General features: G+C 42.9%; 2 protein-coding genes across 2 annotated transcripts; one reads left to right on the forward strand and one right to left on the reverse strand.

Moving 5' to 3' along the window:
- Positions 1-10,654: 10,654 nt before the first annotated feature.
- MYCFIDRAFT_180599 (uncharacterized protein) lies at positions 10,655-11,088 on the reverse strand (the record flags this gene model as incomplete). Its single annotated transcript, XM_007934379.1, has 7 exons — positions 10,655-10,700; positions 10,729-10,789; positions 10,820-10,861; positions 10,887-10,906; positions 10,937-10,987; positions 11,014-11,027; positions 11,080-11,088. The coding sequence occupies 7 exons, from the start codon at positions 11,086-11,088 to the stop codon at positions 10,655-10,657; spliced, it is 243 nt and encodes an 80-aa protein (XP_007932570.1).
- Positions 11,089-11,127: 39 nt separating this feature from the next.
- On the forward strand, positions 11,128-13,846 carry MYCFIDRAFT_180600 (uncharacterized protein; the record flags this gene model as incomplete). Its single annotated transcript, XM_007934380.1, has 2 exons — positions 11,128-11,214; positions 11,249-13,846. 2 exons carry the CDS (start codon positions 11,128-11,130, stop codon positions 13,844-13,846), a joined length of 2,685 nt encoding a protein of 894 aa, XP_007932571.1.
- Between the last annotated feature and the right edge of the window lie 23 nt (positions 13,847-13,869).

A 13,869-nucleotide genomic window follows, 5' to 3' on the forward strand; every position in this document is an offset into this window, starting at 1 on the left:
CGATCGAGACTACTAACTAACGATATAATTGCTAAGCGAATTATTTATTTCGCCCTACCTTCGCCCGGTCGTCGGCCCTAATTATACTAATTTCGGCGCGACGCCGAATTTACTTAGTACTAGCGCACTATCGACGAGTTAAGAACGCGCGGCTTCGTTAGATAGTCGGAAACGCTAGAGGCCGCTTGTATCCGCTAGCTAAAAGAAGCGGAGGAGTACAACTCCTTAGTAGCTAGAATCCGGTCTATAGGTATTAAGGGCAATAAGGAGTTTTACGGTAACTATTACTACGACAGAGCGTAATATATCTTTTAAGCTTTATTTAAACGGGACGTAAACAGTGCCTTACTAGAGCTATTTCGCCTAAACAAGCCTTACGATTAGTAGGTAGAACATATTTAGGCGCGCTTAAAGCTCTACCCGCTCTATCTAAAGTTGTTATATTACGACAACCTAATATAGATCCCTACCGAACTGTATTACTATACCGCGCAACCGGTATACGACGTAGACGCTACCCTTTAGGAACGCGAATACGATAAGCTAGTTACGACCTTCTATATCCTAGATAGCGGCCTAGAACTCGACTACTCTATTTTCCGTACGCTAGAGTTAATCGAGAAGTGTAACTATCCGGACAACGAGTACGATCTTCCTAATTATACCGATCCTATAGCAGAACGCACCCTTATATTTAGAGGAATTTTCCCGCGATTAGTAACGTTTTAGTCCGCGTACTTACGCTACGGACCGGACGCCGTCGACGATTAGCCTCTAACCGACTACCGCTTCTTCGCGTAACTACCGCCTCTACGATATTACGCGATCGGTCTCGCCGTCCGTTAATTTATGCGAAACGTATAGTATCTACTAGCGCTCCCGCTTATTGCAGCCTATAACTAGGTCGAAGAGACACTTCCGTTCGACTACATTGTCGCTATTATAGGTAATAGACGCCCTACCCTATATATCCGCGCCGTCGACGGTTCGGATATTACCTATCGCACCTAAGGCGTCGACCGTAAGGTTAGTACGAGAATTGCCTAGGAAAAGGGCAGTAAGGCCGATCTTACTAACGCTCTAGTCTACTAATTCCTGTTCGACCCTATTATAGGTCGACTCTCTACGCTTCGCTTCTCTCTAGAAAACGCGCAAATTAGCGACTAATGCGTCTATATACTAATATATATAAAGGTCGCTAGCCTTATTAGCGCCGAATAGCTATAGTAACACTAGTTAACGACGTTTAACGCTTAAGGTCTCCTATTACCGTAGCGTCGCTAGTTAGGCGAACCGGCGGTTACTTAGGACGTTAAGGATTACTATTAGCGCTATGTCTGCGTATATAGCGTCTATTCCCTACGGGGAGAGGGCTATACCGCCGACCTAGTCGACCCTAATAAGATATACGACGATATAGTAATATACAAATCGTACGGATATCCTTAGGTTCTAGTAGGATATCGCGAGTATATAAGCTACGCCGAGGCTAAACTTAAGAAGATCCCTATACTTACTCTCGATAAGAAGATCGCCGTCGATTAGGACGCGATCGTATAGCTATCCTTTAGAGATAAGGACTATATAAGTAACCTATTTAAGGCCTATATAGATAAGATTATAGCGAACCTACTCGCTAGCTTTAGAGTGCCCTTAGGAATCTTAAAGAACTAGCCTAAGAAGAAGATAAATAAGCAACCGGTGCCTAACGCCTTTGTACTAGCAGCTACGAGAGATAACGTAGTTAATTCGCTCGCGGATCGTAACAAGAGCGCTTGTTAGTACAACGTCGACGAGACGTAGGACCCGGTATCTTCCTACCTTATTCCTAACGATAACTATAAGCTAGATAAGGGTAACACTACGAACGCCGTTACTTTCGGTAAGATTCTACCTTAGGCCGCCCTACCTCCGTCGCGGAGCTAAAACAACGGGTCGCGAGGCAGCCGCGTTAATAAATAGCTAGAGGCCGACAAGCTAAGTCGTATACGACTACGCGTAGATAGCAACTATAGCATGCCGCTACTACCGCCGCCGTCGCGTAAGGAGAGTAATAATACCGAAAATACCGCTATATTTACTAGCGCGATCGAGTAGGTAGACCTTAAATTGCCGCTACTTCCGACCCTGCCCCCTTACGCTCTAAGCGGCGCTAGAGGCCGCCTATAACTAGTAGTTAATTAGACGATACTTACTAACCGCTCCCTTAACTAGAACGCACTTCTCGCATATCGATAGGCTAAGCATTACGACTACCTTATAGCGTAGATAAAGGATAGTAGAGATATAATACTAGTAACGGCCGCTTAGAACCGCGTAGTAGTATAGGTCGCGCTTTAGACCGGCAAGCAAAACATAGCGCTCCTCGCGGACGATTTTCTCTACGATACTACTAGTAACCTACCTACCGTCGCCTTAGTTCCGGCCGATTCGCTAGCAATTCTCGGCGGTAGTATTAGTAATGCTACTAAAGAGGAGATTAACGGCCTATAGGAGGTAACCGATCGATACCTAGGCAAATACACTTTAGACCTAGACGCCCGCTATAGCGACGGCTTAATCGATTTTAGTAAGCTTACGGAGAAGATAATGCCTAACGCGGCGCTAGACACTACCTACGAGACGGCGGCGTATATAGCTAAGGTTATAGGCCTATATAACAGCATCGCTAAGAAGATAGATCTATACGTCCTCCGTAAGAAGGCTACTATTGCACCGACCGTTACTCGGCTAGAGCCCTCTACGGAGACCCTAGAGTCGAAGCGTAAGCGCAAGCGCGATGCCCTTAACGCCTAGGCCGACGACGGGTCGCTATCTACCCCTAAGCGCAGTAGAAAGCATCTATTAGTATAAGTATTAGTATACGACTAATAGGATATAGTATAGAAGTTACCTATTAGTATAAGTATTAGTACACGATTAATAGGATATAGTGCAAATAGCATAAGTATTAGTATTAGCAGATATAGTACTAAGAAGCATTAGGCGGCGCATTATATACGAGGGCGTACAAGTCTTTCCTTTTAGGGAGGAGGTTATTACGGTTTAGATAGTAGTGCGGCCGATCCTGCTCCGGATACTATCGATCCTACCGCAGATTAGGACGATTAATATATATAGTTTCCTAGGCTAGTAACTAACTAACAATCAATTATCTTTATATACTAGAATCGTGTCCGTCTCCGCTCTATAAAGCGTATCCTAACATCGTTGCCCGTTAACGACATTCTTAGCAATATTATTAACCGTCGATATAGCTAACTAGCCTTTAGCCCCTAGCTAGTAGCGAGACTTTAAGAAGCTACCTAAAACAGGCTCGCTGCTTTACGTTAAGAACAATAGCTAAAGGACAACCTCCTCGAAATCCGCCGCCTATAGGAAGCTCTAACAACTAATACTAAGCCGATAGTAGGGCCTTCCTTACTATCCGTCCTAGTTTAGAAGAAGGATACTAAGCTTAAGGACTGCACTGTGTTTAATAGCTCTAGTCGAAAGTAGTATAACGACTATATTCGTAACTATAAACTTAACTAGCGCAACGCACTAAGAGCGCTACTAGATAACTATTCCTTAGTCGTATACGCTATATAGTATATTAATAGCGACCTAAAACGCACTTAGGATAATTATTTCGATTCCCTTAGTAACTAGGCTACCGTTTAGTAGAAAACCTATAAGACTATTATGCTAGACACCCTTAGAAACCCTATACTAAGGCAATAATACGCTTAGGACTAGTACCTTCGAGCTAAGCAAAAGACTAATTAATTAGCTCGCTTATTTAAAGCCTATTTAAAGACCCTCGAGGATAACCTTCCGGCTAAAACTAATTCTATATAGATCTCCGAAATACGCCCTAAATTAAGATAGGAATTAGTCCTTAAATTAGACCGCCGCCGTATATTCGAATAGGCTAATCTAATACGCATTTAATTTATAGTCGAAGTAGAAATAGCTAAACGAGCTGTTTAGCTTTAGTAATAGCTAGAGTCGAGGATCTAACTAACTAGTACTAACCGTAGTAACCGTAGTGCCCGCGGAGGAAACTAAGGTTCCTACTAAGACAATAACGCTAACAATAGGAATAGTAATAACGACCGTAGAAGAGGCCGTAGCCGGCGGCTATATAGAGGAGGCCGTAATAGGGGCCGAGGAAGGGGCTTATATCCCTATAGTACTAACCGCTCTGCTAATAATAAGAGCTATAGCAATCTACTAACCGGATTGAAGTGCTTTAACTATAATAGCACTAGCTATCTACTAGGCTAATGCGACAAACCTAGGGACTAGGCCCGGATTAACCGTACTTCCGCCGAATATAAGAAACACCTTTTAGTAGCTAACGCTACCCCTATAGGCTAACTTTCGAAAAAAGAATAAGCGCCGTACTAACTATTAGCCTCGTACGGCGTAAGACTATCGATATTATACTAGCTATTATACGTACCTGTCTTATATAGGACACGTATAGAACTAACTATAAGACTAAGGTTATACTAGATCTAGGAAATTCAGTTAGTGCCCTTATTAACTATCGCCTAGCTAAGCAATTAGACCTTCGACAACTAAATAGGGCTAACCTGCTAACCCTTACTTAGTTTAATAACGCTCGGCACTTAACCTATAGAGCCTACTATATTCCTATAGTTCTAAAAGACGACCTCGGCAATAAGCGCCTATTAGATTTTACTACCTATATAGTAGACATAGATAACCTCCTATCCGATATTGTCCTCGGAAACCCTGTTCTTAAGCACTACGCCGTAGCTATAGACCTAGGCAGCTAATAGTAGCGATTTGGAATCGCTAGGAAGGAGGATATTAAATATATTAACGCTAGCGAGTACCCTAACGATATTAGGGTCCTGTTTATTAGTAACCTAATACCCGCCTTAGCTAATCCGACTACTAACCTACTCGGTAGTAATAACGATAAACCTGCGCCCCCTAATAGTATAGACTCTAAACAGCTCGGGCGTATACTAGAGCCTATTCGAGAGACCTATATTAATATATTTAAATACTACCTAGCATCGACATTACCTATATTTAAAGAGACGGATTGTAAGATTAATATTATAGAGGGCAAGGAGGTTCCTTTTAGTCCCCTCTATAACCTTAGTAAACGAGAGCTTGCTATATTACGTAAGTATCTAGAGGAAAATCTAGCTAATAGCCGGATACGGTATAGTAACAGCCCTACTAGCGCCTCTATCCTGTTCGTACTAAAGAAGGATAGTAGCCTACGCCTATACGTTAATTACCGTAGACTTAATACTATTACTATTAAAGACCGCTATCTACTTCCGCTTATTAATAAGACCCTCGATTGCCTTTCTAGTGCCTACTACTATACTATATTAGATATTAAGGACGCCTATTACCGCATCTGTATTCGTAAGGGCGATAAATAGAAGACAGCCTTTTGTACTCGTTATAGCTATTTCAAATACTTAGTTACACTATTCGGCTTGGCTAATGCCCCGGCTATATTCTAGTCCTATATTAATCGGGCCCTATTAGGCCTATTAGACTACCTCTATATAGTCTACCTAGATAATATCCTAGTTTATACCTATTTACCTAATATTGCGGAGTACTAGGCTATAGTCTATAAGGTGCTCGACTGCCTACGGGCTTGTAGCTTGTATTACAAGCCCTCTAAATGTACCTTTGCTACTAAGGAGGTAGCCTTCCTCGGCTTCCTCGTATTAACTAATAGTGTTAAGGCTAACCCTAATCGGATTAATACAATTACCGAATAGCCTATTCCTACGTCTATTAAAGAGCTTTAATTATTCCTCGGTTTTGCTAACTTCTACCGCCGCTTTATTAAGGGCTATTCGAGGCATATAATGCTATTAACTAAGCTTACTAAAACTAAGGCCAATCTATCTAGAGAGTTCAAATAGGCTAATAGAGTATAAGCCGCTTTTAAGAGATTAAAGAAGCGCTTTACTAAAGTCCCCTTATTATACTATTTTATACTAAGCAAACAGATTCGTATTAAGACTAACGCTTTATAGTTCGCTATCTCGGCTATTATATCTTAGAAGTCGGATAAGGACTATTATTAGTACCCGATTGCCTTCTTCTTAAGGAAGATAATTAATACTAAGCGCCGCTACGAGATTTACGAGTAAGAGCTCTTAGCTATTATAGAGGCCTTTAAGTACTAGCGCTATTATCTCGATAGTGCTTAATACCCTATCTAGGTCTATATAGACTATAACAACCTGCGTAGGATTACTAAGGTTATACGGGTTATAGGTCGATAGGCTAGATAGGCCGTCTACCTCGCTAGGTTCGATTTTAATATATTATATCGGCTAGACGTAAGTAACCCTACTAATAGTCTATCGAGGCGACCTAATTACGATAGCGAGACCTAATATATTAATTCTTTGTTTCTAACCCTATAGTATAAAATTACTATAGACCTTGCTATAAAGCAAGCGTAGGATAAGTAGACCTCTAGACCCCGCGGCGGTAATAAATACTATAGCGGAGTTATCGTTCTTCTAGTATACGTTAAAAAGGACGTAGATCGCTCGAGCTATAACGACTCGATTAAAGATATTACTATCTATAGCGATAGCACTATAGAAGAGATTGCAGTTAATCCGGCTACTAGTGCTATTAGATATATATAATACGTACCTCGTTCGATAGCACGGGTACTATTAAATAACCTTGCAAATAGGGATAGTTAATCGTTTATAGATAAGCTATTACGTGCTTAGTAGAGGGACGCCTTTGCTATCGGGCGTATTAATAGGCTTATAAGTAGACGGGCGACTCGATCTAGTAAGAGTAATAACAATTAGTCGATCGACGATAAGGGTTACTTAAAGTTTAAGGGTAGATACTATATCCCCGCTAAACAATCGATTAGATAAGAGCTTTTAAAGAGGCACTATAATAGTAAGCTCGCTAGTTACTATAGCATAGAGAGGTCGTACGAGCTACTATTATATATATACTACTAGCCGAATAGTAAATAGTATATAAAAGAATACGTATAGACCTGCGTAGTATACTAGCGTATTAAAGCACTAAAGCACTTACTATTCGGCGAGTTGTCTTTACTCCCTATTCTAAAGAAGCTATTTGTAGAGCTTATAATAGATTTTATTATAGGTCTTCCCTCTACTAAGCGAAGAGGAAGCAGAGACGTCTTTAACGCTATACTAGTCGTTATAGACCGATTTACTAAGGGTACTTACTATATCTCCGCTCGGAAGGATTAGACGGCTATTAACTTAGCTAAGTCACTATAGAATAATATCTTCTATAGCTATTAGGGGACCCCTAAGGGGATAGTCTCTAACCGAGGGTCGACATTTATATCTTACTATTAGAGTAAGATATACCTATAGCTAAGACTTAAGTATCGGCTATCTATAGCTTTCTATCTACAAACAGATAGCTAGACTAAGAGGCAGAATGCTACGCTATAGCAGTACCTGCGTAGCTACATTAATAAGAACTCTAACGACTAGGTTAACCTCCTATAACTAGCCGAATTCGTATATAATAACAGTATTTACTTATCGACTAAGGTTTTACTATATATAGCTATAATAGGCTAGAACCCTGCTTTGCTATAAGAGCTATTTACCTCGCTCGAGGCCGAGCGTAAAGAAAGGGAAGCGCGTTAAGCCCCTAAAACACCGGTTACCGGTACGAACCCCTAAGACACTAGCGGCTATTAAGAAGGTTTAAAAGATGCGAGAAATTTACGCTAAGATAGCTAACAAACTAGTAAAGGCCTAGACCTATTAGAAGGCCTATTATAACAAACACTATACGCTAATAACCTTTAAGCAAGGCGATATAGTTATGCTTAGTACGAAGAACCTCCGTATCCGCAAACACCTATCCCTTAATAGCAAAACAAAACCTAAGCTCGCACTAAGATACATTAGCCTATTCTGTATCTAAGAGCCGAAGGGCAATAGCTAGGCCTACTAGTTATAGCTTCTACCTTATTATACTATCTATAACACCTTTTATATCTCTCTTCTTAAACTATACTACTAGCGCGAAGGCGATAAAGCGCCTACTAAGTTAGAAGAAGTCTTAGCTAATAGTAAAGAGCTATAGTCTATAGAACGTATCCTAAAGCATCGAACTAGGCAAGGCAGGAAGGAATACCTCCTAAGATAGCAAGGCTATTTACCTAAATAGGACTCGTAGGAGGCTAAGAACTCGTTTAAGGATATAACCGAGTTATTAGATAAGTATTAGACTAGTATAAAGGACAAGAAGAAAGCTAAGTGCCTATAATGTCGCCTAGGAATAATGCTACCCCTAGGGTGCTATTAGCTAACTAATTAGAGGCCGGCAAACTAGGACAATAAGACTATACTAGCGCGCTATAACGCGTTAACTAATCGCCTACTCTCTTAAGGATTCTACCTCTTTACTAACGCGCCCTATAAGGCCCTTCTCCTAGTATTTAGGTCCCTCTCTTATTCCTTTATTCTATCGAGGCTCTAAGGCCTAGGGGGTCGGCGGGGATAGCGCGCGCGTAGATAACGATAATAATAGCGATAGTGTCGCGCTACGAGTTAGTAGTATACCGATAGCCGATACGGCTATATTAGTAATAGTATTATAGAGTATATTGCTAGTTAAAGCGTTGCTAGTCGAAGAAGGAAATTAGAAGTAAGGTAAAGTTAGCGCTAAGACGACTAGTACCGCTATTATTAATATTACCTACTCGCTACTATTGCTAACCTTACTTGCTATCGCTACTATATCTATAAAAACAATCTTACCTGTACTACGCTAGCTAAGTTAAAAGGTTAAGCGACTAATAGACTAACTAATAGACCGACTAAAGGCAAAAACTATAGAGCTAAGCTAGCTAGAGTCGATCTTGCGGATAATAGGTTACTCCTCGATCTTTCCGACCCTTTAAGTAAGGCGAACCTTAACTATTACACTTATAATAGCCTTTACCTATAGAAACTAGACGAACTGTGTTTTTTTTTAAAAAAAAAGATAAGATAAGATTAACAATTAAAGGCTGCTAAATCTAACTAATTAGGGCTAGCGAAACTACGATAGTAAATAATAGCTCTTATAATAATAAGAACAATCCCTCGGAGCGGACATTTCTAGGTCTTTTAGAGTAGACGCAAAGAACTCGGACAACCTTACTTAGAACGAGGGCAGTGCTATAATACCCTATATACCTACCTATTATAGTAGGGAAAGTGCGCTCGTATTGTAATTAGTTACTAGCCTTCAATTTATATAGCTATATAACCCCTTATTGCTACAAGCGATAGTAATAGCGCAGTTAGAAGTTAGATATTATCGGAGGTAAGGTTTAGATAGAATAACATAATTAGTTAGTTAAGTGTTTAATTTAGCTTAAGAGCGAGTTAGTTATTAGACCTACTAAGTTAGTAGTAATAGAGGTTAAGATTAGAACATAGACCGGCTACTAGGGCGCGGCCTTTAGAAGGGAAGCGTATATTAGGACTAAAGAGGTTATACGTAATTAGTATATAACTAGGCTCGAGTAAAGCTAGGGTCTTAATGCCTTAGGTAGGGCTTAGCGCTTAGCAATAGGCTAACTCTCCTACCTTCCTCCCTCTCCTCCTAGATCCTTATCGAATACTACTTATACCTACTACTACTCTATCTACCTGCTAATATAACCCTTCTTATAGTTAATTACTAGTAATAGCGGCCTTAAAGCGGCCTCGAAAGCGACTACTTTAAAAACATAGACGACGATAACTAGATTAACTAGGTTATTAACCTTAGAAGCGGAAGTAGTATAGAGCCGCCGAGCGATAATAATATTATACTAAGAGCTAGTAAGGCGCTATCTAATTAACCGTCGTCTTCTCTAACTGCTTCTTTTATAATAACTCGGAACCGCCGCTTCTTTTACTACTCCTTCTATAATAACCGCCGCTTCTTCTACTTCTACCGCTACTATAGAGCCTTCTAGTAACTCTATTATAACTAGCGGTAACGAATAGGCCGAGTCGATAACCTCTTATCTATTTAATAATTGTCTATACTAATAATATAGGCTAACTAAGAAGATACGGCTTTATAATAATAACTATACTAAGAAGCGACTACGAAAGGGTTATATAGTACTAACTAGTATATAGAAGAGACAGAATATATAGGCCCTACTATATAGAAGTAGTAGATAGAGAATAGGGTCGTAGAGATAGTAGAGATAGAAGTAGGAGGACTATAGCGTTTATTAGAGAATCTAGGGCTGTTTCTGTGTATAGTGTTGGCTGATTACTCTCTTCTAAACCTCTTTATTCTCTATAAGATATACTATCGCCTATAGAAGTTTCTAGATATAGTTATTATCTTTCTTTAAATTTAAATATATACCTTCTACTTCTATAGATATACTAGGAAAACTAGTCTCTTATATTCTATACCTATTCTTTACTAGGAAGTAAGCTAAGTATATCGTAGTATACTAGGTATACTTAGTCTATAGAAGGGCGAATTTAGCTAGAAAGGGCTGTTTTTACTAAATACTAGGGAAGCGCTTTTTTAGTTAAATTCTAAATGAATTCTAGTCAAATAGCCGCTATTTCACCAAAGTGGTAGTCTAATAAAACGGCGACAATACCGACGCCCCGTTCCTCCCATCCATCTTCTAACTTCTAACCCTGCCTTGCGCTATGATCATGTGAGGCACCACCCTGACGACTTCATTTCTGTTGTAACGACAAGATCATCGATGCCATACAGTGCACAATGACTTCAACTGCCGGAGTACTCATCGCAGGCCCTCATCAGCCAAAATGTACGACCTCCTCACTCATGCTGACCTCACGCTCTCGGCTGCACCTCATTCCGTGATCTCTCCTCATCAGGATCTGCTGCACCATTGCTGGTCTCCTGAAAGCTAGGGTTCGAAAGCATCATACCTGGTCACCGCAACTCTCCGACCTGATGAACATGCGAAATCAAGCCTGCATCCATGCCTCTGCATGCCAAATACGATCATTCCACTGCATCAATGCCAACTGCCAAGACATGAATTGCGATAGCAGCCAATCTTATCGTGCATTCGCGCACTCTGGCCATGCAGGGGAATAAGTTCGTTCGGCTGTTCGATCGCGCGCGATGTCAACCGTTCTTCTGCTTTCAGCTCTCTGCAGCAGATGCATCGCCAAGCTGGGCAACACGCTTAGAATAAAGAATGGATCGCCTGTTGCCCTCCAGAGGTCGGAACAGCATAGATGAGCGTGGTCCGCCGGTGGCGCCGGAGAGCGTGCAAGAGATTCTGGAGGCCCTGTTCGTCGTTGATCCGCAAAAAGATCTCCTCAAAGCTCAGAGTCGCGCTCGGAAGGGACGCGCCCATGGGACTTGCGAATGGATTCTGGAAAGGCCGGAGTATGTTGCATGGCGGGACCAGGCAAACCCGCAGCTTCTCATGGTTGTTGGAGAGCCTGGCATCGGGAAAACAGCCATGGCGACGTTTTTGGTCGAACGCTTGACATCCGAAACAGCAGCAGACGACAGTACCTTCGCATTCTTCTTCTGCAACCATGCAGAGCCTCAGCGAAGGACGGCTGTCTCGATTTTGAAAGGACTGCTGCATCAGATCCTCACGAGACGCCCTCTACTGATCGAACATGCTCATCGCGTCCTGGAGTTACATGGAGACTCTGGACTCGACGATATGGAGACGCTCTGGTTTCTGTTTGTGCGAGTTGTGCAAGACCCCAGGGTTGGTCAGCTCACTTTGCTGCTGGACTCCTTGGATAATTGTGAGGTGGCATTGCGCAAGATCTTAGTCCGCAAGCTAGAAGAACTGCTTCGCTCAAGCCCTGCCGTGGAGAGACATCATTGGCGGCTTATCATTCTCACGCGGCCGCACGCATGGGATCTGGGCACATGTCGAAGGATCATTTCGGGATGGACTGAACTCGAGTGGATGGCCGTGATAAGCATTACACCGGCTGTGATCACTAAAGATCTCGGAAAGCTGATCGACGAAGAGGTCGATATGGTGGCGGGCACAAAGCTATGGAGCGAAGACACGTGCAGAGACGTAAAGGCGCAACTGCAATCCAACAATGGCGGCACCTTTCTCTGGATCTCGCTGGCATTGAAGTGTGTTGCAAACGTCAAAGAAGATTTCGTCGTCCGAAGACTGAAGAGATACTCTTGTTCGCTCAGAGATCTTTATGTGCGAGTGCTACGCAGAATTGAGACCGAGGATATCGAACTTGCAGAATGTACTCTTCACTACGTTCTCGGTGCCTCTCGCCCATTGACGCTCACGGAACTTGCCATAGCTCTAGCCTACAGGCCCGGTCATTTCAGACCTGGCCAGCATCTGCCCAGCGACGCACTCATCGATGAACTACAAGCGTCGGCGCTGGGATCTTGTGAGCTCCTCTTGAGAGTCCATGGCAAAGGACAACATGCTACCGTAGAGTTCATCCATCAGTCCGTGGCAGACTTCCTGGTTGAGCACAATATGCCACTCGGACTGCGCCGCTTCCGAACAAGCATCTCCAAGGCAGCCGAACGATTATCGATGGCTTGCGCAGCCTATCTTTCTGCTGCTGAGATGAGAAGTCTTTCGTGCGATGTCAGAAGAATCATAAAACTTGCAAGAAATCGCACCGTCTACATACCTCAAAACCATCGAGAAAGTATCATTGATCGACCGAGTTCAGAAACAGGCGCGAGTGCCTTCTCGCCAGCATCGAGCGATGTCTGGAGCACCAAGAGCTATTTACCACTGACAACCAAGCAAATGGCGCTACTACAGTATGCGACTTCAACATGGGCAACGGCCGGCCCGTTGAAGCAGATGTGCGCATTGCCCATCCATGCCATGGAACTCATCAGACTTCACAGTAGGCAACAAGACCTCATTTTCGAAGCTGCCAAAATTGCAATCTCCGAGGGCTATGATCTGATCTTTCGACATTTGATCAAAATCCTGCTCAGGACCTTGAGTCTTGATGATGGTCTTCACTTGTTTCAAGCCGCCATTCAATACGACGAATGCGGTGTAGAGCCTGCCGTCGGTAGCAAAGAGCGCGTGTTCTGGACCCAGGAGCTACCTGATGCCGAAGCAATATATCGCGAACTCAAACGGAGATGGAGCAGCCTCGTGCATGGAGCAGCGAGCATTGGGCTTGTCGATGTCGTGAAGTATTGCATTCAGCACGATGAAGATGTTGTGCTCAGAGACGTGGATGGCCTCACAGCATTACACATGGCCGCCAAGTCCGGCCATCTGAAAGTGGTGAAGGTCCTAGCACAGTCAAAAGTCTCCAAGCCGGCATTGTACGTTGCGGATCGCCACGGCCAGCTTCCACTTCACCTTGCTGTCAGCGCGATTGATTACAAGGTGGTCAAAGCACTAGTCAAAGCAGATGCGCGGAAGACGACATTATGCGTGCAAGATCTGCAAGGCGAAACTCCCTTGCACCGAGCCGCAAGACTCGCACAGCCAGAATTGGCCAGGGTCCTACTCGACGCAGACATTGAGAAAACCACACTGGTCACAGAAGATCTTGAAGGCAGATTGCCATTGCATAACGCTGCTTTCGCGGGTTGCATCGAAGTTACCAAGATCTTGTTTGAAATGGACGAGGGTTGTACAACTCTTATTTCTCGGGATCTTCACGCCAAAACGGCACTTGACCTTGCGATAGAGCAAAGTGAGAGGAAGAAAGTGAATGGGATGATTCACGGTCATGGTATTGTGGTGGAGTACCTACGCACTCAGATTCGAATTTTGTCGGGCGCCCAGGTCGGCGACGAGGATGCATCGAAGGGTCGGGCGAGGACCATTGCTATACGTTCGCCAAGCATGTAATGGAGGATTCTACGCATCGCTAC

This window comes from Pseudocercospora fijiensis, assembly GCF_000340215.1.
Source record: "Pseudocercospora fijiensis CIRAD86 unplaced genomic scaffold MYCFIscaffold_19, whole genome shotgun sequence".
NCBI classification, from domain to species: Eukaryota; Fungi; Ascomycota; class Dothideomycetes; order Mycosphaerellales; family Mycosphaerellaceae; genus Pseudocercospora; species Pseudocercospora fijiensis.